Source organism: Cynoglossus semilaevis, chromosome 13 (genome assembly GCF_000523025.1).
Source record: "Cynoglossus semilaevis isolate Cse_v1.0 chromosome 13, Cse_v1.0, whole genome shotgun sequence".
Taxonomy (NCBI): domain Eukaryota; kingdom Metazoa; phylum Chordata; class Actinopteri; order Pleuronectiformes; family Cynoglossidae; genus Cynoglossus; species Cynoglossus semilaevis.
In genome coordinates, this window is record NC_024319.1 from 7,238,596 (window position 1) to 7,264,984 (window position 26,389).

Genomic DNA, 26,389 nt, shown 5'->3' on the forward strand with positions numbered 1-26,389 from the left:
TGCCAATAAGCCTTTTAAGAAAATGTTCACCCAACACTTTAATTGCACACTGATGTCTATGATACCTTAAAACACTTTGTTGTCATGTTATCTCTCCATTAATACCTTTTCTGACTGAAATCTGCAGTGGAGGGACACGTCTTCATGAGTTAGTTTGGTTTTACATTTCAAGAATCCAAATTGATTTATAACACCAACACGCTGCACCTGCCGAGGCTTAGACTCCTAGAGACGCTCGGCACCTTACCACCAGTTGTCCGCGGTCAAACATGGCAGTTAAAAATACTGCAGGCTATCATCCTTTATTGACTCTGTTCCTCCAAAACAAATTGTCTGTTAACGTGAACCCACGCCTTTATTTACCTATGGGGCCCTTTTTTGTCATGCCAGCTTCTTTAACTTCCAGTCCCAGTTGGGTAATTTGTAGATTCATATGGCAGGTGTTGAGTGCGATAGTGTACTTCTGCACTGATAAAGAAAAAAAAAAACAACCCCTTTCACTGGTAGCCTAGAGCACACTGCCATTATAATTCCCACCTAAAGGGGTTACATGCTGGCAACATCCTCAAGAATTCAGCTTTTCCAAAGCAGGAAATAATGACTGGGCTTCAACAGAATCACTGTGGAATTTGAGGCTGGTTTGTTTAGACTACATGTTAGGACATGCAAGCTCTGTGCCTCTGCTATTATTTTATGATGTTTAAAGATGAGACAGAGTGTTCCCACCACGTGACTGAACTTGATTCTTTATCCTGTGCAAGTCTGAAACTCTCTAAGCACTTCAGTAAACATGGGTCCAAAGTTTAAGGACGTTTTTGTTTTTTTTTCTCGATTGAAACTACATTAATCTAGTGTATTGAGGTAATCCAATGGTACACAATTTGGGCCTCAATTTACACTAGAATTATGAATCGTAAACATACCAAATTATTTACTGTTGACTTAGCACCTTAGAATACCAGACGTTAGCAAAGGTTAACGAATCCTAAACCAAATAATAATAAAGTAAGCCAAGAAATAACTACAAGTTAACAATTCTAAAACAAAAATATCTAGATGTTGAGATTCGAAAGCGGTGGCTTATACTTTGAAATTGGGGCACAATTTTAATGTTTTTGGTAAGTCATTGTTGGGAGCCTGAGTTCAATAGCTCAGCAGCATATTTAGCCAATTAGCCTTGTAATCATCATGTACCTTGTTCCGGTTAAGTCATTTTCAAAGAAGTTGTCAGATTAGATTAATGTCATACAATAATGCTGAATACATATATTTCAATACATTAAAGATAAAAAAGATGAAATATCCCTTAACTGACTGAAAATATGTATTTGTAAAATGTGTATACTGTAATCATGTATTTATGATTGGAAACAGCTGGTGTTCCACACAGCTAAAATTTTACATAGCCACATTAATTTTATAAAGTGAACTATTGATGTTTTATGATCTTTCATGTATATGCAGATAATTAGTGCTTATGGGGCTCTGGGCTGAAGTCTTTGTGACACGTTCTAAGATTCATTTTTTTCATGAACAGAAGATTGGAGGTGACACAAACCTTTTGATCAGCCCAGGCTCTTTGAGGGTTGCCTGGAGTATCAAGGCCCTAATTTTCATACAGACATTATGTGTTCTGTAACCACAGGGCCTTATAGCAGACGCAGACACAAACAGATCCCGGAACCTCCATTAGCATATGTATGGGCCCTCTGCTCCTCAAACTCTTACACAAAAGGCAGGCAGGCTGCACAGCCACAAGGGCCAGGTGGTAGGCAGTGGGATTTCTGCTGGTCTCTGCCAGAGCCGGAGGGACAGGTGCAAACAACTTCACCTCCATGCAGGACTAGATTACAGCTCAAAGGAGAGGCTGTCCTCAACTTAAGCAATGTACAACAAAAGAAGCCCAATGGCCTTTTGTCTGCTGTTGTTGTCTTATAAAAAAAGAAAAAAAAGTTGCCCTAGTGCAAAGCTTGTTAACAGGAAATGGTCTTCGACTGTTGTTGGGAGAGTTAGTGCTTTAAATCACTGTGGGATTGTCAAGAGCAGTTGCTCTCCCACGTCACTGCAAAACAGCCAAATGTTTTCTATCGAAAAAATTAACTACAACTCTGACAGGAAAATGACTAGGACTGACTTCAAATGCAGTTTTTTGTGACATTTACTGACTGCTTTAAAGTACGCTGTCATGCATCATGGATGCTGTAGTACCAGAGCAACACAGTCAGTCTCAGGAGTTCATATTCACAGGCATATGTTCCTGGGACAATTTCCTTCTTTTCCTTATAAGCAACCTGTTGAATTAGCAAGTATACAGTGCACATCATTCTGATGTTCTAAAATGTATCAAACAATTGAATCAGTTTAATCATAACAAATCAACACGTTCATGTACTACAACCCTAGAGAAAAAAAGTGCAGTGTCCTTGGTCCGATTTCCAGAGGACCCCCCCCCCCCCCCCCCCCATTTTACTCGTTGATCGATTGGGCTTGAAACATTATCTGACAAAATGACAATCATTTCTGTCCTGATTCTCCGCCCATTCATATTTATTACAAACATATTGTAGACTGTGGTAAGTTTGTGCTCCAATCCTTCTCCACCATTTTCATTTCGATGATGATTATCTAATTGATTTTCCACATTGTTCAAGTCTTTCCAGATCTGCACAGAAACCCTGTGATTAGAGGCGTTTACGTTCTCTACACTCACTTGAAGAAAATCTGCAAGAGCCCACTCACCACTTCCTCAGCCTACGCATAAAGAAATGAAGCTCATGTAAATGAGGCTGGGCTGTCCTCATTCAGAGACATGAAAGGCATGTGTCAGAGAGGGAGCAGCAGCTCACGAACACAAATATTCAATTTATTCTTTCATAACGACCCTCGTCCTCGTAGAAAGAAAAAAAAATAAAGCGAGGGAAATTTTGGGCCTTCGAGGGGAAAATGTGCACTTAGCATTTATACACATGATGAGATTTGTGGGTGATCATGAATGCGGCTGCCATCCAGGAATACTGTGGTCAGGGTGGATGTGAAATCCATGCACAGGCCCCTGTGATGTGTTGTAATGCACTCAATTGTGGTGCAGGGAGGGAGTTTTCTGACTATTTACTTACTTTAAAATCTAATTGACCTCTATTGGCAGCAAACACCACAGCCACCCAATCATTATAACTAAACCAACCGTACATTATTCCTTAACTATTCACTATTGATGGATTTATTTACATTTGGTAAATGTGGCACAAAAATGCTAAAAAGGTGGAAACATTTCTCAAGCTTTTGAGATCATTTAAACCTCAAAATGAAAACATACATTTGTAAAGAATATAGAATGTATTTACTTTAAGTGAGATCACGTGATTTTTTAAAAAAATAATAAAATAATCAACCTATGGCTGCAACAAGAAAAATGATCTGAGTTAACCTTCTGAGTAATGTATCGATTAATACAACTTTTTCAAATCTGATACCAGTACTGCCACTTGATCTATCTGTTGATACCTGTATCGATACAATACCTTCCTTGGTGTTGCCTGATAGTGTCCCTGTTTATGGCATATCATGCAAAGTTATGTTGAGCATTTGGGTTTAGATATCGGATCGGACTGGCTTTAATTTTTTTTTTTGAATGTTCGATCCTGACATTTTGACCATAAACAGCATATAAATATACAGTTTATACAGTATCCCAACAACAGTTTTTAGGAGTTTTTCAATTATTTTAATCCTGCCCTTGAGGTGTTGCTGAAGTGTTTTTTTATTATAGCATAGCACTTTAATGTCCATAAAAATGTTGCTTTTTCCCCTTTATTCGTGCGTAAATGAAATTCCTTGAACACTGTTTACCTGTGTGGCTTTGTCTTTCATACAAGAAGGGTAAGGTCCATGAGTGTCTCGCGGCCACTGCCCGGTGAGGTATGGCCCCGTGATTGCGTCCAGGGATGACGTCCGTCGGATGGCACTGGAACTCCGTACCTGTAGCTTAGACCTCTCTGCTGTGAAATGAGGGAATAAAAAAAAGGTAAGCAAAAGGGAAGGAACAGGATGAGGCATGTACTCCTAACCACACTCTCGTGCAGGCGTCGCTGTTTTGGTGAGCTATAATTGCATGCAGCCTTGGGCGTCTTTGACACAAAAGTTTTCTAGTTGTGTCAATATGAACGTGTTTGACTTACAAAACTGAAAGGTCAAAGTGTAATTAAAGTCTACAACAAAGTTAGCACAAGAGCGAGTCGTGGTGAGAGCAGCCCATAAACTGTAATGGTGTTTGTTTATCGCCAGAAATAGCTTAAAATTGCATAGCATTAAAGATTATAACTGTAGATACTAGAATTGCAGGTTGACATTAAGAGTTCAACAGACCTGAAAATGCATTGTTGCGTTGTGCACGCAATGTTTAGCCTTTGGCGGAACACGGACCAATGGTTTAAATGTTCTTAACAGTTTATACTGTTAAAACACTTAACAGTTTTTCTCAGCAAGAGCCACGTTTTAGATTACTCGACTGTTGACATCTGGTCATGTTCACTTTCTCTAGTTAAACAAAAAATCCTTATGGATTCATATTGAAAAGATTATTGTATTTGTTTTTTTTACAAATTTGCAACTGTAGTAAAACACCAGTCTCTGCCTGCACTAACATTCACACCAACTGTGCAAAAGACTTTTATTCATTCCAAAACATCCCATACTGCGGTTTTTATGTTTTCAGAGTATTTACACATATTTCCCAGTGTCACTGGAGTCAGCGCAGGGCAAAGCAGGGCAGAATGAGCTCAAGTGTCGAGGCCTGAAGCAAATGTAAATGGCAGAGCAGCAGTATCTGATATTATGAGAGCAGTCTGTGGTGAGCCAGTGCAGTTAAGCACACACCACCCACATAAGAACTCATAAACAAGCACACCACAATGCACATCAATACAGCCTGCATCCACTCAACATTCCTGCAGTGACACGCAGGAAAAAACAAGAAAGAGAACAAGAGCAAGACACAAAGACATCACTGTGAGATCAGTTGTACTACAAGCTGGATTACATTTGCTAAGTTACTTAAGTTGTTTTCTTTCAATGTGGGAGAAACAAAACTTAAGAAACAAAATGGTTTTACAGAATCCATGACAAAGTTCCAGATTAGCAAACCATGCATGTAAAAAATGTTCTCAACATAAACGCTCACCTTGTCCTGGGTTAACTAGGTGTCCTATCTGTACAGGCAACTGTGGTAAACTAACCTATGATTCAGATAAATACTTTGTAAACTGATAATGGATTTTTTTTCATCCAGAAAGATAACTATATTTATTTGGAAAACAAAGATATTTAAAAAAAGAAAAAGCTGTTGGTATTTGGTAACAGATCTGCAGATTTCAACTGCAGTATTGTAAAAACGATCAGGCATTTCATTCTCAACAGTGCTTAGGCTAAGGACGACCACTATACACACAGACACAGACACACACACACAAACTATCAACACAAGGCACGCAGAACTACAGGGCCGTTTATTGCTGTTCTTTGTTCATAGACTACACAGGACTACCCAGCCCAGAGGTATTGCCTAAGCAAGCTTACTGGGCCACAGTAAAATTCCCTGAAGCACTACAGACAAAAGGAAGTAGACTACATTTCCATCAGTGTTGATATAGGCCAAGCCTGTGCTCTAAGAAGCAGGATTGTGGTTATTTTCCATGGCCTCATGACTTGCCAGACTAGAATAATCTCCTGATGAGAATGAAAAAAAAAAAGCGAAAGAGGCCAAGGCATCAAAGCAGCCCATTTGCTGATTTCAAGGCCATGTGAGTTGAGTTGGTCATTTCAACCTGGATTTGGGTTTAAACTGAACTTACCTTTCTTTTTACAGAAATATAAGATTTTTTTCCAGGGACAAATAGTTGTTTTAATGTGAAAAAACAAACATGTGGTACAAATCTGTAAACCATAGCAGAAGGGTTTCTTTTAGGTTTCAACATGGCTGGATGACAGAGGTAAATGCCAAATATTTAGCCTGGTCTTGTGATCGCAGAACAAACCTAACCCTAAGTCACCGCATGACTGGTATCTCAGAAATCCCTCTGTTGGATCAGAAGTGAAATTTGGCTCATGCTAAAAAAGCACAGTGGCAGGTCAGATGTAATGTTTTTTAAGTCACATAAACATAACATTTGAGTTCACACAGGTCTGTTAACCTCTCACTGTTGCTCTTGCTCTGAAAGTAAAAAGAAAACCACACTGACACTGAGTTAGTTTGAAACTTCTGAGCAGTGTCTGAATGGGCAGCAACAAAGACTTGTTAAAGTGATGACAATAACCTGCATTCACTTCCTGCAGTGATCTTCCTGCTCATCAGCAACAACAGTGTACGACTTTGATTGCCTGTGACAAAAAGACTGTAAACACCAAAACCTTCAGTGTTACTTCATCATTTCACCTTCTCATTTAGGAAATCCTTGCTTTTCTTCCCGCTTGCATGGCACAGAAATCTGCATGGATAGTAAAATGGTAGTTTTTTTCATCATGTACAGACAGAGGCAAGAAGAAACTCGATAGCAAAAGTTCCACATACTTCCTATAAATGCAACAAAAATATTTTCTGTCATTTCGTATTACACCTGAATCTCTATTTAGAAGAAAAATAGCGAAGTAGAATTTTTTTTTGTTTTTAATTTAATTAGCAGACATGGATTTGTGCAGTGATGCTTTTGTTTTCTATGAACTTGTAAAAAGTTGTTAGAAGTATTTTTTATTATCAAAAAGAACGCATTACTTTAAACGCACACCTTTTCAATAATGCATTGTACTAATTTGCCTTAAGAACATTCTGGAGTCAACCCTTGCTTTTACAGTTGTTGAGAGGTTTCTCCATCCACCTCCCTTCACCCACCATGCACTTTAGAGGCGATGTAAAAAATACATTCTGCATCACTGGTTGAAAAGAGGTGAAAATTATTCAGCGCAGGCAGGAATTTGAGGAGACGCCGCCTGCACTTTTTCAATACAAGACGTACGGTGATGATGTGTTAAACCTGTGCATCTGCCTCTCAGCTGCTCAGGAAATAGTTTGTTTCTATTATTTTTTTATCTCTCCACGACTCAACTGAATTCATTCTCACAGCAAACCAGCGTGAACTGGTCTGCTTAGAGCTAAAACTGATCAGGACGGTATGCAAACAGTGTGAGCAATGCCATCTTTTGGAAACTAAACACTGATAAGTGAGCGGCCTTAACACCCTATTACCCTTAACCTCACAGATGCTGAAAATGCCACACTGGGACCAGGAAGCGCAGTGTAATTTTAAAATTTTTAAGTGGACCGATTTGGACAACCTTTTCATATTCAACTTTTTGGACATGCACTGTGGTTCAAATGGTCAGCAATGAAAGCAGAATGTTTCAGCACAGCCCATGTTCTGGTACGGCTTGATGTTTGACGGTCTGAAGTGTTTTCCACAGTGAAGTAGATATTTAGTTATCTTTAAATCACTGGGTGCAGCTGTATTAGAAAAAAGGCAATGACCTTGCAGTGGTTCGATGCTTTCACTGTAAAGCAACTTTTCTTTTTATAAAAACACAACCTCCTTACTGTTATGATGAGCATCATCAACTGAGGCCTCCCTCTTTGACTGTGAGGTCAGAGTCATGACAGGGGAGGCCAAGTTTCAATCAGCACCACTGGCCATGGGACACTGACCTGGGTGAGAGGTCAATTCTTTTAGAGAACAGCGGTATGTGCAGCATGCCATGTGGGGGGAGGTCAATTCTGACTGCTGCCCAAAACCGGCTGAGATTCACCAGGAACTGCTAAATCTGTGCAATAAGCTGCTGCAGTAGAGACCTAGTTTCCTGCCTCCTACATGGAACGCTGGTTTGGGTTGGAGGTCATCTCGTTCAAAGGGGCCAAGGAATGCCAAGCACACCACAAACACAAATTTCCACATGCAAATAATCCACACTGAAGAGATTTGATGTTTTATCTTTTCATGTCACAAGAACCTGGCTGTGCCCACAAACAAATGTTTACACAACAACATGTTATGTTACTTGCAAATATTCAGGTAACCTCAAGGAGCTTACAGGTGAAACTAAAAGCTTAATTCTTCGCAGACGAAAAACAATCCACAAAATGACCATAAGTAAGCTTAGCATCATTTTTCATGTTACTGCTTTTTGCATTAATGCAACGTATATATTATACAATTATACGCATTACACCAGCAAAATTTTTTTTCTAAACATGTCATACTTCATCTGAACATAATGATAAGAGATACAGCAGCGGCGACTGGAATAACTGTGTCACTTTTCAGTTTTCTTCTAGGTCATATTTCCCATTCTTCCTACTGCTACAGCTCAGGCTTATATATGTATGACAAACAGTGCACAGTACTCTAAGGTGAGCTTCATCTAATGTTGTCCACTTGTTGTCACTATTTATTTAATTTTCCACCAAACTTCAAGCCATTTTCATGCTGCCATTTCACTCTACCGCTCCCACGTTAGCCAACTATGCTAAGTGCTAGCATGTGTCAAGCATGTGTGAAAACAGGGAGAGAAAATGATATTGATCTGGCACAACACAGTTAATGCTAGGACTAATGCTCGCACATATATTTGGCATTCATTGTAAAAATGACAAAGAACAAATAAAGGATTGTAGTAACTGATAAAATAAGCTAATTTTAGAACACTTGAGTTTCAGTTCCCTACTGATGTCTTAATTTGCAACACCATGCATTGTCCTTACAGAGGTGGGCCACTAATTCTAAAACTGTACCCAAGTCCGACTGGGAGGCGCTGAGTTTAAATTATTACCGAGGCACCATTTAAATGGAAGATCTGACTGTCCAGAAAAAACAACCAGAACAATGGGCAAAAGGAAATCTTGGCTGAGCCAAACTGATAAAGCAATGATAGACAAGTCCTAAAGGGAACACAAGCAGAACTAAAGCTGCCATTTTCAAAGTATAGACTGCTAAATAAAAACCCTAGGGAAAAAAAAAAAAAAAAAAAAAAAAAAACCACAACATAATCATAACCAATAGACGCTGGTATCAACAGGAAACTCCCAAGGGATTTATAAAGCTGTATGTATCTACGTCTGTATCTATCTATCGAGCTATCTATCTATCTATCTATCTAATAGTTAAAACATTGAGTTAGTTAACAGTTGAACAGATCCTTAAAAAGTGATAAAATGTGTTTGTCATTTTATCAAGGCAATATAATACCATACCTCACATGCAATATACTGATATTAATTATAAATTACATTATTGTAGGTATTGTTTTTATATCCGGGATGTCTTCAAATGATGACATGGGGCTTTTACATCTGCCAATGTACAGGACTTAAACATAATTTAGTATGTATTAAGCAGGGTGCAGTTACTAAAGGCTACCAATACAGGAAAACAAAGGATTGCAGTGTGCATGCCCTGTAGAAGAGAAGATTAAATATTTCCATCTCGTGTTTTTTCTGCTATTACTTATTTCACTATCACTTGGTTTTTTTGTGATGTTACTTTACCTAATTTCCGTGTTGGACTTTGCTGTATATACTGTACTTTATGGGTCAAAATCACTTTGTCAAGACACGTCATATCTCACTATCATTATAATAATTCAACTCAGAAAGTGAAGTAAATGAATTATCACTAATGAGATAAATGCACATCAAGGTGGTAATTCAGCACCATTCACTCTATCCTGTAAGGGCTAAACATTAAACAGAGAGAGGCAACATGTGAGAGAGTCAGCATATGGTCTGAAACAGCCAAAGAAAAGTCAAACAAGGCAACACCTGACCATTCACTCAATGCAGTCCTGCTGCTGGGACTGACGTGGCCCTTTTTACAACTGGAAGCATGACTTTCTGCCAATTATCCCTTCCTCCTCCTCCTCCTTCTCTCTCTCTCTCTCTCTCTCTGTGTGTCAAAAGTCCATAACAGTTCACCATTTTCTCTTTACAAGGGCTTAATTGTGTAAGTGGATGAAAGGCTAAATAGTTAATGCATCAACCTGCTCTAAATCACAGGCCAACTTTGCTACAGACATGCAGGCCACACATGATAGGCAATTGTTGTGTTGATTTGTTACTGTTTACAATTGGGCATAGAAGGATATTAAATATTCCACAAAAAAATCCAGCAACCCTAAAAAGTGAGTCTAGGAAAATGTTGTTGGAGGCTAACTAAATTTAATGGGTATGGTTATTGCACCAACAAGCTAATAGGTTACAAAGGTTGTAAAGTGCAAAAGGTGTAGTTTTCAACCTAACTCATAACTACGGAATGTGTTCCCTCTACTAAGAGCGCAGTCACTTTGACAAAAGTAAGAAATTTAGTAAGTCATGGTAAATGTTGTGACATATTTCATGTCAGTCAATGATACATATTTACAAAGAAAGTACTGTATATCCACACTTTAGATAATAACATTTAATCTGACTTCTTTGTGGACCAAAAAAAGTCAACTTGAGGGCTGCACTGTGTTCAGAAAAACAACAACTTTACAATTTTTTCTAATTAGTTTTTTATATATTGTCAGTAAATGTATGTCTGCTGTCAGCATAATTGTGGCAAGCTACTTGCTTGGGGTTACATTATCTTAAAGTACTGTATAGTGTTATTTTTACCTCTGGATCCAGGAGAGTCTGGAGGACAGGAAGCGTCTCTGTTTTCGGGGGACAGTCTCTGTTTTGCATTCGCACTTCCTGGAGTCAGTGTCGGGCTGGAGGGGGTGCTGGAGCCTCGGCTGGCTGTTCCTCCTCCTCCCCCACCACCACCTCCTCCTCCGTGGTGGTTCTGCGGCCGAGTCGGGCTACTCTGACCCGCTCTAAGTAGCTGGTAGGGCACGGTGGCTCGGATGGGGTGCAGTCGACAGCCGCCGCTGCCTCCAACGGAACTTCCTCCACCGCCGCTGTTGGAGCCCGGGGAGCCAGCAGTGCTGCGTCTCACCCTTGGCTGTGGTAGCGAGTTGTTCGGTGTTGACATCCTTCAGCCGAAAAAAAGTGGCCGTAAATACTGTAACAGGAAGTTTTTGTTTTTTTAAAAGGGACTGAGGTATTATTACATAGATTTTTGCACTGAAGAAAGACCAGAAACAAAAAACGCTAGCTTCCTTAAAACAACATCAACTCATGCGGTCGAGTCCATAGGAAAAAAACTCCATTTCCGTCTTTTCGAAAATATCTTACCGTTGTAAGTGCTAACACAAGCCGACAGGAATGTAAACCATGTCGTGGGTGACTTCAAAAGTAGTTTCAAATACTTTTTATATTGCTTAGTTTTTGTTTTTGCAGCTCAAACTGCTTAATCTCCATCATGTCCTGCTCTCTCTGTGTAAATGACACTTGTTTGGACCAAACTGCAGCCTGCTGGCTGTGGGCTGGACAAAGTGGCCAGCTTCTGATTTGACAAAATAGATTACGCAGCATGGCGCTGGTTGGCTCCTATCTGCTCAGGGATCGTACTTTGGGCCAATTGCGTTAGCGCTATGTTATCGATGTAGTGTTAAAGTTTCACAAGATTTGAAACAGTACGTATATATGAATAGTATTGTTACAAATTGCAATATAATGAACAATATTCCGTTCGCATTTTTATACAAATGTAAGGATTTTTTTATACAGATGTAAGGAAGTTTTATACATATAAAAGACAAATATTCAATGTTCAACGTTATTTATTAGTATGTTATGGCTAGTTTGTCTGAGTGTAATTTTCATCTATTTTTTGCTTCTTTGGTTGTGACTTTACTTGCTGTACTTTTAGCTTAGTTTACTTTATCCAATAATTTTAATTCTTAGCAGACTTACTTTTGTAACAAATATAACAACTATAAGAGCGCCTACACAATGCCCTTTACTGTACTTTTAGCAAATCGCGAAAGTAATGTTTTCAGTAAGTAGGAGATTAAATTGTTAACCTAAATATTGGTGACTTCATAATGTCAGTACTCTGTGTTACATTATACAAATTTAGCGTTCTCTATCACCCTTGTTTTGTATACTTTTTTTAAAGGAAACATTTAAATGTAAACGAATTGTCTTTACTGTTTTCCTTTAAACAAAATATACGGGTTAAGTCTTCCAGTTATACTTACAGATATCAGGAAACAACACTATTAAAATATACATTAGCTATCATCAAATTTACCATGACTATTTTTAAATAAGTAAGTAACCTTCAGCTAAGTTTTGACTGATAAATGAATCAATTATTATAATATTATGTACGCTCTAATGCTACATTTTTGTATATCTGTTATACAGATATTTATAGCCCATTCCGTCTGAGCCAGTCTTGTGTGATTTTAACTAACCTTGTTGTAACTATTTGACAAACTGGTATTTGGATCCTAATGGACAGGACATGCTTCATTAACCACTCTCTGATTTGGTCGCAGACATGGTAATGTACTGTACTCTGCACTCAATTTTCAGCCAATCATATGTGAGCTAAGCTATCATTGTCAAAATATGAATGTATAAATCTAAATGATTTACTAAACAATACCAATATAATATCTAGATGTCTGAGTTAGTCCAATCAGTGCAAATAAATCAAATCAAAAATATTAATCTAATTGGTTTGTTTCTCATTCCTGATGCTCTGGTGCACAGTATGCCACTGTGTTTTGCATAAATATACATTAATCAAGCCCTCTGGTCTCATTTTTTGTGTCCCTGTGTTGAAGAAGAGCCTACTTTCTACCTACAACAGCTGTCTTCAGATTAGTCCCCTTTCTAAGAACTCTAGGCGTGGACAAACTGGTTCGGTCTGATGGTTGAAATCCCTCCTGTTACTTTTTTCTGTTTTGTTCTCATATCTCTGCATTGTGTTTGTTCATGACGTCAATTGGGTTAGGTAGTTTTTGTCTTGCCCTTTGCTTTGTTCCTTTTGCTGTGGAAATACATTTTTGTTCAGATTTGCATTGATAATAACATTATTCCAATTAACTGCTTAAGATTTAAGAGCAATAGCAGAAATCTGTTGAACAGCAGAAAATTAAATTATTCAGTATTAAATTAAATAACTCATTTTTGTTTTTAAAAACAAGGGAACCCAAACAGACTTAATAATATTTAGACATGGAGGCCAACTACTGTAAATGCTGACAAATTCTTGACATATGCCTTTGTAAATAAGTTGTAAGTAGTTATGATATGCCTCCCAGTTGGCACTCTTCACTTTATGGACATTGGACACTGCTACTCTCAGATCTCTGTATTTTGACTAGACACCCATCACCTTGGCTGAAATGCAGCCCCAAATTATTACAGATTACAGGTGTTCAGGTAACAACCTTTCAGTTAAGACTATGTCTGAAGTTGAAGTTTCTTTAAATTCCCTCGTGTCCACCTGTACACAATTCCAAGATACTGTCACGTCAAATCCATTTCCAAAGCAGAAAAAAAATTTTAATGCAGTAATTCTAAATCAACACACCATGAGACAACAATGAGCACAGTCCATTCAACAGTTTCTTTAAATTAGTCAGTTGGGATTTCTTTTTAAAAGGGCAAACACAAGAAACCTTGAAAAGGATGGAATTTCAGCCACTCTCTCTGTTTTTCAGGAGAAAACTCACACACGTGTGCGCGCGCGCACACACACACACACACACACACACAGTGGCCCAGCTAATTTGTCAGTTTCCACTCTAAAAGAGTTCACAAAAGGCTACACAGGACTGTAAAACAGTACTATGCCAGGAAGCGATCCTTGTGAAAGCTTTAGCAGCAAAGTTTGTAGCACCCAGAGCAGCTCTAACAGTATACAGTAGCTCCTGTAACCTCCTATCTATCATGTCTTCTCTCCTCCTACTCCTCCATGACTAAGTGATTTAGCCAGCTCTGGTGGTGGTGGAGGTGCAGGCCCCTCTCACTTTCAATGCCTCCCTGGGTTTAGTGACAGATCGGCATGGGTGAGGGCAACAGAAACAAAAAACATCAATTTACGAAGAGGCTTACACATGGCAGGCACCCCCTCCCTGCTTTAAATTCTAACCTCCTCATCCACTCCACAGACGGCGCCCGTCCCTGGCCTGATGTGTGGTATGCATAGTTTTTGGGTGCAATTTGGGCACCGAAGAGATGGAGAAAGGACAGAATATAAAAGAGACAGAGAGGGCAAGTCTGTGTATGTAGCAGGGAGGGTGTAAGATAGGCAACGGGGAGCGGTGGGAGGGGGGGTGTACAAGCTTCAGTCTCTTTGAGTCAATAGTGTTCCGGCAGCTGAGGCTCTTTATGAGGGGAACAATCTGGAGGGTCTTGTCAGGGTGCCGAGCAGCTGCTGTTTTTTTTTCTTTTTTTGGGGGGGGGGGCTTCTTTCATGGACCACAGGCCTACAGTGGTCTGTTGAATACAGAATCACCCCTCCCTCCAACACCGCCTTCTCTTTCTCCTCCTCCCCTCTACTCTGACCTTCTCCAATTCCACATCCCCCTCGTGCTGGAAGCCCTCCCTGCAGAATGCCAGATGCACAGTGGCACAGAGTAGAACACAGATTTTTTTTTTTTTAAAAAGAGGAGTTTTGATTTTGTGTATGTGTGTGTGTGTGTGTGTACAACATGCCACTTCAACGCCTGGACAATGCTCTCATGATGAGGAATGTAGGGATCCTTTCATGAGACGTTAAATAGTGTGTTAAAGAAAGCGCAACAAAAGGTAGCTCAGACTTGTTGGCACCTGTGGTGTGCTCACCTCTTTAGAACCTGATGTTTTACAGGACATTTCCATGATTTATTACTCTCACCTCAATCATAATAAAACCTCAGGCTTGATTCAGGTCTAAGACACAACAGATGCATAAGCAGCAAATATGCATAAAGGAATAATATAAAGTATTTATTTTCTATTTCGGCACCAATTTTTAGATTCTACCAACATACTTGAGTCTATATCTTAACATGTTAGATCAATATCACAACATCCTTCCTGACAGGAACTGCAGTTAACGCTGCTATGCATTCACTCTACACCTAATCCCGTAAAGACAATCCTAATTCCACATCAAATCACACAGTTGTTGAAATACTGCAGCTTTCATTGAGGACTTCAAATGTGCTATTCTGTGACTTCAGTTCCAACTCGGTTCAGTGATACTGTATGTCATGAGGTGAAGCAGCAGCAGCAGTTTTTCAAGGACCAGTTGAAGTACAACTTGTCCCCAGAAAAATATTATACATTGAATCTGCATGTTTGAATGATGCAGTTCCAAACCGGACTTCACTATTAGGATGGCTCTATCCGACACTCAGGATAAGTATCATTCCGATATTGGTCAAAATTTCAGGATCCAACATCAATAAACACAATTATCGTCTGTCTAATCCGATATCTAAGGCCAAACACTCAACTTAACTTTGGGCAACATGCTATAAAAAGGGACAGCAACAGTAGCCTGTTGCAGTATCGGTATTGCATGTTTACAATAACATGTTTTGTTTGATTGTCTGTAATATAATAATATTATATATATATATATTATAATATAAACTTTGTGTTTCTGACTTTTTTGCTCCTGCTTGTTTCCTTCCTTCTTCAGTCCTATTTTGTTGAATTTTTAACATGCGGCACTGGCTGCTGCTGCTCTTTGGTTATGGGTTATTGGTAGTTATGAGCAGCATCTATTTCTTTCTGCTCCCCTTCTGTTACTCTGCATCAGTTAGTGTGATCAGTAACACGCACTGCCTTGACTTCCCCGAAACGTCTCTGTTATGACGTTATAGTCACTTCACTTTAACAGTTCTTAAAGTTATGATTTGAGGAGCTGCACGTCCAAGAGTGACGGCACTGTCTCCCTTTGTCCTCTTGCCTTGTCATCTGTCGGTCAGGTGGCGTGTCATTCGTGTATCGGCTGCAGTGGTGAACGTTCACTGGTCGGCCTCATCATGGTTGGCATCATCACAGTCCAATGGGCTCCACCTTCTTAGCTGCTGTCTGAAGGCACCAGGTTGCCTGTAGTGTCCAGCTGCATGCATTTGCACGTGCACGCCGACACAGGACACTCTGTGTGGTCTCTGTTAATGGACACGTAGAGGTTAGTTTGAAAAGAAGCTGCATGTCAACTACTGAAGTTTTAACATTTTTGAAACATAGCATACAGCATGGCAGACTGTGTCATTCAGAAAACATTAACCGATATTGCCAAGACAACAATATTTGCAATATTTAAAGGATTATTTTACTACTTTACATATAAAATGCTAAATGATTTCAGTTCAAAACAATAGATTGATATATTGATTTGTTTTGTGACTGGGACAAAGAATTAGTTTATGTACCAGTTGACTGAACAGACTAGAAGAATTTCTAAAGCAGAAAACAAAAACATAAAATTTATGGCAAAACTCTGAGGATGGTATTGTTTAGAAATGTTGTATTCTCAAAAACAAGCTCCTCAGAGGACAGCATTATCACTGAGGTCAACATGGTTTTCTCAATTATTCAAATATTCCCCAAACACATAAGCAGTAGCATCTGACCTGAACCAGCTGAGCATGTGACCAGCATGGCCACCATGACGACAGTTGTGACACCAGGTGAACCAGTTGTTGAACTGAGCCAATTTGTTCTCCCTGCTCAAGTCCATCTTCTCCTCCGACCTTCCTGTTCCTGACAAACAATGAACAGAAGTCAGTTTTAACGATAAACTGTAAAAACTGTAAAAGAAAACTGTGACCTATTGAATCGGTCATTTAACTAGACAGGTTTCGGTGTTTCCAGGAACGACTGTATTTGGATGTTGCACAACTTTCAAAAAGTTTACACAAGAGTTTGCCTTGGTCAAATTCAAACACATTCACTATTATTTACCTGACTGCAGTAGCACTGTTAAACTACTGTACAACTACAACACTTTTTGTAGGTATTCTGGTAAAACGTTTAGGTACTACTTCATGACAAGGAAAGGGCTGTGACTGTGTAACTGTGAAGGTAGGCCTGTCTGTAGTACAAGTGGAACCGTAACTACAACTAGACTACAAAAAAAATGAATAAAAAAGAAAATACAAAATATGCATTACAAAAGACATTGTAAGGCTCAAAAAGGAAATAAATGACTGGTTCCTGTCTCTTCTTTATGGAGCCCTCATGTTCTCTGGTTATGTGTGGGGGTTTCTCCTTGTACAGCAGTTTCCTCCCACATTCCAAAAACTGCTAAATCTTCATGAAAATTACAGAACAGTACCAAAACCGTTCATCTTTGGAGGCTTGGGAGGTTTTTATTTATTTTGATTTGATTGCACATCGCAGCCTTTTATACCTTTGTGTAACCCAACAGCTAGCATTTGGCATCATCTATACCTGGATATCTGTCGGCTATTTGTGGGAATTTCATGCTAACCTTTTAGTATTTTTTGATGTTATATATTACAGGGTTAATTTTTTTTTTTTTTTTTTGCAGTGGCAAAGTTCCCAAACTGCCAGCATGTGGCAAAGATTAAGTCCAGGAAGAACCTGCTCGACAAGTTGCTGGTTCAAGATGGCAGCAGCCCCCACACTGTTTACCTCAGCACTGGCCCTGGCCTTTTAGCAGCAAAATACTATTTGGTCTAGGCAGCTCAACACAGGCATCATCATAGGGACTATTTATTCAACACCAACGCCTGAGTCCTGGTCTTATCAAACACCAGTTCTCCACACATCTGGCAAGCATCACATGATGAAACGACACTCAAAATGGTCAAAGACTCCTTGAAATCTACCAATGCAAGCTCACATTTTCAACCCACCCACTACATGTGTACCATCTAGACAACCAATTTGGAAAAAAATTTCACCACCCATCAAGCTTAGGAAAAGGAATGGAAGATCAAGGTGACCCCCCCGAACCAATACCCAGTGTCAGACCCCACCTATGGTCCCCAGAAACAACCTCTCAGAGGTCAATCCTCAACAGAGTCTGGACTAAAGACTAAACATTGGCCCACCTTCAAAAATAGGACAGTAGTCCTAGCTTAATGTGTGTTTGTGGAGAGGAGCAAACAATGGAATATGTCATTGAAGGACTTGCATTCAATAAATAACTATTTCATTTTGTACATTTTTGGAAATGTTTAATTCTGCTAATTATTTTTTACCATAATGTTTCAAGCAAGGTGATGTCTACTGGACCTTGTTTTCTATATACAGTCTCCTTGTACCTGGACAGTTGGACACAGGCGTGCCCATGTTCATGAGGCAGAGGGCGCAGCGGGGCAGTGGTTTCCTGCAGCCGGGGCAGCTGGTCACCTTGGACTTGGTGGGCGAGCCGCTGACACCGTACTGGCTGAAGCCACGGCCCTGGTGGGGCATCGGCGAGCAACTGTAGGAGATGGACTTCCCGCAGAAGTTGCAACTCACATACACCTGCCACGACAGGAACAAACACAAAGGTCAACTGATAAGAAGTCAGTGTGAACAAAAGGGCAGGACCAACCAGCACAGGGCCACCAGCTGTTGGGATTAAATCTTCAAGAAACAAAGTAACATGTAACAGATAATACTGTAATAATCCTGGGCAGCTTCACTGCGTGGGGCTCCCGGAAAGTTTGGATAATAGCACTGATGTTCTCATAAAAACTAAGTAAATATAAGTTTAGAACTTTTAACTGTAAATGTTAATTCCTTTTACACTGTAAATGAAGCCAGTTAACTTCAAACAATTACAAACAAATAACTTTGATGAGGTTAGGGAAGTATATAAGACTGAGACTGAGAAAATGTGTAGTACTGTTAATAACTGAAGTTTACATACCTCTATTAATCACATATTTTTTATAACAAGGTGCATGAAGAAAATAATTACCAAGTTGGGGTTATTTAAAATTTCTGCACCAATTTACAAATTCAATGTTTTTCAGGTCTTGGTTGCATGGTGCTTTATTTTCATCAAAGTCTAAAAAATAATAAATAAAACTTGTCAGTGTGTGTGTGTTTTCATCCACACACATTTTACCCTTAACATTCATTAATAAATTATAAATCCTTGTTACCTGCGCTAATGGTTTGGAGCTGGGGTCCAGTTTCCCTCTGTGAATGTCAAACTCGGCCCGTTTGTGCCAGAAGCTCCAGGCATCCAGCAGGTTACGGTAGTTTTCTATCCAGCATTGAACTCGAGGGTCTTTTAATACATCAACTGAGGAACCCTGTGTGAGAGAGAAACAAAGAGATTTTATGTTTGATTAGTCTAAAAAAAACTTAATATAGAATTAACTAAAGCCTGTTTCTTTAAAAATATAGAATTAACTAAAGCCTGTTTCTTAACTAAAGCCGGCAACCCCTATGTGGCGCAATGGGTCTGTAAACATTAATGGAAAGTAAAATATATATATTTATATATAGAATATATATAAGGCCTAGTGTTTTTCAACCATGGGGTTGTGACCTCACATGGGGTCACCTAAAATGTCTAGCAATAAAAAAAAAAGCCAGATAAGAATATTTTAGCACCTAATAATTATTACTTTCCAGTTTTCTAATCTTCACTGTGGCCAGTGATGCTGCAGTAGCTCTTTTTGATTGTTTAAAAAAAGAAATGTCTCTGGAGTGACATCAAAATGGAGTCACAAGCCAAAAAAGGTTTGGAAACCACTGGTCTTGCGTAAAACCAGTATCTGCGTTCACTGACCGACAGTTTCTGACCACACACATGTTTATCATCCACATCTTCCCAGGTCTGTTGTTGTTGTGTGCCGTTTTACCTTCAACATGCAGAAACTGGCCGTCTGGACATCTCCCGTGTGGTCCACGTAACTCTCCATTAGATCAACTCCATCTTTACTCAGGCCTGTCAGTAGGATTCCCTCCAGGTTTCCCATGTCCTTCAACTCATTGGCCAGTTTGTCAATGTAACGTGTTAGCTGCAACCACACAAATAAAAGTTCATCAACACAAACTCTCCAGCAGTCTTCAGAAAATCTTGTTCATATATTATGGTGAGAGTCGTGCTGATCAATTACCTGTGCATCACTGAGAAACATACAGGCAAAGGCAACCCGATCCCTCACAGCGACACTGCTTTCATACTGAAACATTGACAAAGGCTTCACTATCACAGTGTGTGTTGATGGTTCTGATCAAACCAGTACTTTGTATCAACTGAAAACTATCTTTTAAGTGTAACATTTTGACTTTTCAGTACCAGCACGCCGTCATATGATCCAGGTTCACTGGTGAGAAAGGCAAACATCACACAGAGGTAGGGGTTCTTCAGCTGCAGCCGCAGAGAGCTGCACATCTCCCTCCACAGAGACAGCTTATCGTCAGTGTAACCCGACAGAGCCATGGCTACAACGTTCAAATTCAGGTCACCTGAGAACAACAAGGACAAGTACATAAAAGGTTGGCAAAACACTTAAAAGTTACTCTACAAATGCAACCCAAAATGCACATTTCTTCCCCTGTGTGAACTCTCACTACAGAGAATGACATCACTGTGTGTCTTAATAGAATGTCAAAAAGCAGCAGCCAGTAACGTGAACTCCAGAGTAAAGCGCGGTTAAGAGAACAAAAAAAAAAAGCTTAGTGCATGTTTGAGGAACAACAGTGTAACTGCTGACATGCCTCATCTAATGAATCAGCTCATCAGTCAAGCTCAGGAAAGCCTCATTAGAGCTCACAGCTGAAAAATGTCTGACCTACATTCCTACATGAAATTTTTCTTGAGACCAAGACATGTGTAAACAAGAACAGCAGCAGCAGCAGCAGCAGCAGCTCTGTTTTCAATTAAACCACAGTGTGAAAAACAAAGTGGACAACAGCGGATTTTGTGCTGATAATGGCTCTAACGGAGTAACAATGTTGACACAGTTCTGGGATATCATTTCACTAATCATGTTTGTACTGAACAAGGACACTTTTTTGTTAAAGTCTAACATGCCCATGGTGGGGATTTTAAAGCTTGCATTTAGTGATTTTTTTGCAACCAGGAAAATGTTCCATTTGGTTTCCACAGTACACACATTGTCATAAATCAGAAACAATAGTTAAAAGTTAGAACAAATAGAAAAAGATAAAGTAGCTTTATAAAAAACAAATACCCAATTTAGTGCCATCTAGTGGCGGGGCTGCATAATTAATTAAATTAAATTCCACCAGCAATATCTTTATTGCTATAGGTAAGACAAAAAAAACTCTTCCTTCAGAAAATGGTGGATTTAGAACATATATTAAAAGGAAGCTTTTTTTTTTTCTCAAGTGCATTTTTTACACAGGAGGTTTTACGCTTTGGCCATCAACTGGTTCTTCAATACTTAATAGCATTTTTTTTTTTTACGTTAGAAAGGTGACACTTTTTCTTGCGTCCACAGCTTTGCCCACTCTGCTGACCTTTCTCAGCTGTGGCTCCCTTGTTCAGGATCTGAATGGCGCGGCGAATATCCAGGTTAAAAAGAGCGACAGCTGCCGCTCGCTCCCACTCCTTCTCCAGTTCCAGTGATCTCAGGAAGACATCCACGTCGATCTCAGGTCCCCGGCTGATCCACCCACACAGCCGCAGGGCGAGACATCGCTCCTCACTATGATAGCGGGTCACGTCTGTCTGACGGTCGGAGCCACTCCAGCACTTGTGGCTCTCCGTTGTGCCTAAAAACATAAACAAAGCTCATGTGGAAAAACAGACAGGCCTCAATTGACTCTGTTGAAATTTTCAGGTTTCTCACCTGAACTTGTCTTGACGATGTTCTTGATTCCAGAGTAAACAACAGACTGTTTGTTGCCCTGCAGTTTCAGCTCCGTGTCCTCTGCACACTGCTTCATATGTGATACTTACATAGGAATTTGAACCGATGTTTAAAGGAACAGTAAATGCTTACAAAGGCAGATTTAGAAGGGACAAAGAAGACAAAACAGTGCAACTCACCAAGCAATGGCAGGTGTGATGCATCTTATCTAAGCTTTCAACATCGGCCTAAAGTTGGGGGTTACAAATCTGTTTGACTAGACCTCAAAGTGTCAGTGACAAACTAACAAAGAAGACCTGGGGAGGACACATTCTGCACATGTAACTGTGTATTCTCCCTTGACAAACCAACAACAACAAAAAAGAACAAATATTGACTTGGTGTTGTCTAAAATAGGCTAATATATATCTTATAAACTAAAAAAATGAAAATGCCTACTACACAAGATCACAAAGGATATAGTACAGGTCATACCACAAAGACTTCAGCTGAGGATCATTCCCTCCAGCCAGAAGGTGGTTCCTCCAAACATGCACAGTGTCGTGTCCATATCTGGACAGCGCCCTCTCCCTCATCTTAGTAGCGATGTCTTTCTCAATGGCATTTTCCAACCCTTCCGTACCGTCCTCCGCACAGTCGTACAGGTGTCTGCCGCACGCCCACATGAGCGAAGTGGTGGAGCTCCAGGCCAGAGAGATGCGCTCAAACACAGTGAAGTCAGTCATGACCCGGTTCGCTGCCGACACCACCACCATGCGGTTCTGAGAAGACGGGTGCCAAGCAAAACTGCCAATTTGACTCTCGCAGGGCTGCACACTCCGTTCGATGATGGTGGGCTCTGTCTCATCACCGATGGGTGTGGGGGTGTGCTGCATGTCATAGAGGCGGATGATGTTGCTGTCACGTGTGAGTGTGGCCAAGAGGCCAGTTCGAGTTGGACACCACGCCACCTGCAAGATATATGACATCATGACCTCAAAGCTTCCACACAAACAAAAAAGTAAGGTCCCTACGCTTTTCCCATCTTGAGACTAACTCTTAGCTTTTGATTTAGTTTTAAAAACAAAATTGACAGACATTAGACAGAATAAGTGTAATAAATAAAATAAAATCGAAAATCAAAAAAGATTAATAATTTAAAGGGATGTCCGATATTAACCTTTTGCCAATATTCAATTTTGGACACTTAATTTCTGATTCCAATATCAACCCATACCACAATATGCAGCTGCTTGGGGTTAAAGGGAGAGGCCATGTTTCACTGTGTCCAATTTTCTATATTTTGTAAAATACAATTAACAGTTTTTCTTCAAAAGTATTTTATGTCACATCATCTAGGTCAAACCCAGGCATTGCGTTACTTGGTTTTCATTAATCGTAGGAAAAAACGATAACGATTCTTATCGATATTACATGACAAGACTAATATTGGCCAATATTACTGGACATCCGTAATTATTTGTGTTTGTATAATCTTTCCCCCTGTGAGGCTTAAATACAGTATGTAATGTAATGTAATCTAAGTTGGGACAATGGATAGAAAGGAATTAAGCCTTTTTCTAATGTACTCCCAGTCTGTAGTAGTTCAAACTTATGTTAATAACACTAACAACAGAAATCATTTATACCTTGGTAAGTGGCTTGGGCTGCTCAGTGAGCGTGAGCACAGGCTTTTCAAACTTTCTCAAATCCCAGATCGCCACCTGACCCTCAAAGAAGGACGCTACACGGTCGGGGAAGTGTGGGTCCACCGTCACTCCCTGGATGGCCTTAGTGTTGACAAATGTTTTCTGACTTGTGTTCCTCAGGTCAAATATTGCCAGGTTCCTATGCATACCGGCCAACAACAGTTTTGGGTCACGGAGTCGCCAGCAGAGGGAGAGACAGGCATCATTTTGGCCCAGTTCATAGAGGGGTTTAGTTAGGACTGAGCTGGAGTCCAAGTCCACAGAAGAGAGGCGAATCTTCTCAGATGCCACACTGGTCTCCGGAGAAAACTTGCTGCTGATGTCCCATATGAGGACTGAAAAGTCTGCTCTGTGCTTGTCCAGTCCAGCAGCCAACAGGTTGCTGTCCACAGGGTTCCAGGCTAGAGTGTTGCACTGGCGGGCATGTTTGGGTACAATCTCTTTCCCCACCAAATCCTTACATGTGGAGTTGTGGCTCTGGCCCAAACTGGTGAGCACCACTCTACCATTAGCTTGGCCCACAGCAAGCAAACACTCGGGTTCATGTTTCGGGTACCAGGCCACGCATTTCATGTACGGTGTGTCTGAGTTAATGGCTAGTAAAGTTGCTGCAGTTTCCTCAGACAGTGGGAGAGTCCCTGCTTTAGTCTCTGCACCACCCAAAGGGCCAATCCTGTAGAGTCCCAGTTCAGAGTCACAGATGACATAGCGATCAGGGTGGTGAGGAGACCACAATATGTCGGGTTTCGAACCACTCATGATTCAGGGGCAGATATGGAAAGATCAATGGAATTTGTTTATCCATACCTAAAAGATAAAAAAAAAAAAAAAACAACAATGAAATTTCCACAAGCTATACATATTTTTTTATTATTATTTACCATAAGTCTGAACTATAACGTCCAAGAAACCTTAAAACATGTGCAGGAAACACGTCATTTTAAAAGGTACTGTGGCCAAGTAGCAAAAAAGGAGCCGAGGTGAAATACAACAGATACAAACATTTTATACAAAATGAGAACCTAATATTAAAGTCAAAAAATTGTTAATTACAGAATATTTCATTTTTGTTTACACAGTCCGAAGCAATTAAGTATAGGGCAACTGGACTTTCTTGGATTCTTCAACACTTTTCACCTCTCAGCCAAGAAACTAAGAAAGTCCAGTGTGTACGCACATACTTCTCCGACATAAAAATCCACATTTAGCCATGCACAACTAGACCTGCGGACTTTAAAAATAAAAGTTCAAAGTTTGCTGTCATGCTAGCTGAAGGAGGCTAATGCTACTACGAACTACAGGGCGGAATTTAAAAAATGCTAATGAGATAACAGAAGTAGCAGCAGGCAGTTACTACGGCACAGGACATTATGTCAAGAAAATTGTTTTACTCACGCATACACTCAGAGACTATAGAGTGAAAACCGCGGGTTAAATTGAGATAAACACATGTCGTGAAGGACTCAAGTCCGAGCCCGGGATATTGTTTTGTGTTTCACAAAAACGGTTCGTGTTGACACAAGCACCAATGACGCTGTTCCGGTTTAAGTTTAAGCTGAGTCAGTCTAACCGCAAGAGGGCAGCATAATCAACAAATAAATCGACACACCCACAGGGGTGTTAAGAGTTTTGTAAAGGTATTGTATAGTTGGTCTTTAGAGGCAAGAATCAAAAGTAAATACATTTTAATTATGTTTTGTGGGTGTATACTCACATTGTAACTTTGTTTGTCTGTTTAAGTCTGTTTGCCGACCAGTCTAGAAGTAAAAATGATAAATAACAAGTAATAAATAAGTAACAATAAATAAAATACATTATAAACACAATAGCTTCTAATGGAATTATTTAAATATTAAACTGTTTAAATGTGGTTGAAAATATTTGTTTACACGGGTTTTCAGAAAAAGCAAAGGGTCCACCATAACTCTTATATTCATTATCTTTTTTTTTAAAATTAAATAATACAGTTAAAAGTAGTAGTTCCATTTACAGGAGTGTTTAAAGGGTGAAAAGGGTAATAATGTTTTATATATTTTTCTTACTTTTAATGGTAGACTATACTGATGTCATTAACCTTAACTTAAACCTGACAGATCACATGAGAATGACTTTATTTTTCCTGTACATTTCAGTTTCACATTACACACAGAACTGCCTGCCTAAAAGAGAGGCCAATTTTTTGTGTTGTGCTTGGGAAAAGTTCATCACACCACTCATCTGGTTTTCACATCAGTGGGCGAGAGTGGAACAGAACAATAATCTCATGTGTGGGTTTTTACTCACAGTGTCCAAACATTCTCCAGGTACAACATGTCAAAACATGAACAGAGGAAACAGAATATTATCTATTGACCGTCAGGTAGAATCACTCACTGGGTTTAACTATTATGTTTTTTTTAACAACATATACATTCTTTTCTAATTAAAATTAGTTTTAATGTAAACTAGTTTGATTTGTTTGTTTATTCAGTTTATGGTCACTATTATTTTCTTTTTTTATCGTTACATAATTTATAAAAAATATTTTATGTTAATTGTGGAACATTTTACCCACTTTGTTGAAATAAAAAAAACATTTAATAGAAATTAAAATGATTTCGTTCACATACTGTATGTTGAAGCTTGAGTTCTCTACAGATTTCAACCAGTACCTAAACATCTTTTATGTTTTAACTGTTCTTATATAACAACATAAATCTTTTTGGTCTTTAGATTTAGCACTTGTAATTTATGGATTCAGCTCTGATATTCCAGTAATATTCCCACAGGAACAGTGGGAACAGTGTGTGTGAACAGCAGCGTCAGGACAAATGGGAATCTTTTAAAGCTGAAATGGACCAACACAGAAATGTTGGCGCGGCCCCAGATCCCCAGACTATACTCACACACATACACACACACACAGCACAGAACTTCAGCTCTACTACTGGTCGTTCTTGATCTAACAGATTGTGGTTTTCAGGGACCAGGTCCTGCAGAGATATGTCTTCTCACAGATTCACATCTGCCTGGACCACAGACACTGACTGCAGCTA

General features: G+C 39.6%; 2 protein-coding genes across 5 annotated transcripts in view; both read right to left on the reverse strand.

Annotated features, from left to right (window-relative positions):
- The window catches only part of LOC103388341 (glucocorticoid-induced transcript 1 protein-like), a 25,662-nt gene extending 14,298 nt beyond the window's left edge, over positions 1-11,364 (reverse strand). For 2 of the 4 annotated variants that reach the window (XM_017038219.2, XM_008323276.3), the window contains exons 1-3: positions 11,195-11,362; positions 10,634-11,021; positions 3,850-3,998 (exon numbers count right to left, since the gene is read on the reverse strand). In XM_017038219.2, coding sequence (XP_016893708.1) covers positions 3,850-3,998; positions 10,634-10,991 — 507 coding nt within the window. In that variant the 5' untranslated portion in view covers positions 10,992-11,021; positions 11,195-11,362. Of the gene's footprint in view, positions 1-3,849; positions 3,999-10,633 lie in introns of all 4 variants that reach the window. The other 2 variants (XM_025061586.1, XM_025061584.1) reach the window with 2 other exon arrangements.
- Positions 11,365-14,315: 2,951 nt separating this feature from the next.
- On the reverse strand, positions 14,316-25,523 carry mios (missing oocyte, meiosis regulator, homolog (Drosophila)). The gene is made up of 11 exons (XM_008323275.3): positions 23,295-25,523; positions 22,127-22,616; positions 21,646-21,744; positions 21,314-21,568; positions 20,127-20,296; positions 19,945-20,010; positions 19,687-19,845; positions 18,979-19,131; positions 18,148-18,352; positions 16,489-16,618; positions 14,316-16,023 (listed from the first exon to the last, which is right to left on the reverse strand). The coding sequence occupies exons 1-11, from the start codon at positions 24,111-24,113 to the stop codon at positions 15,933-15,935; spliced, it is 2,637 nt and encodes an 878-aa protein (XP_008321497.1). The 5' UTR covers positions 24,114-25,523; the 3' UTR covers positions 14,316-15,932.
- Positions 25,524-26,389: the final 866 nt, after the last annotated feature.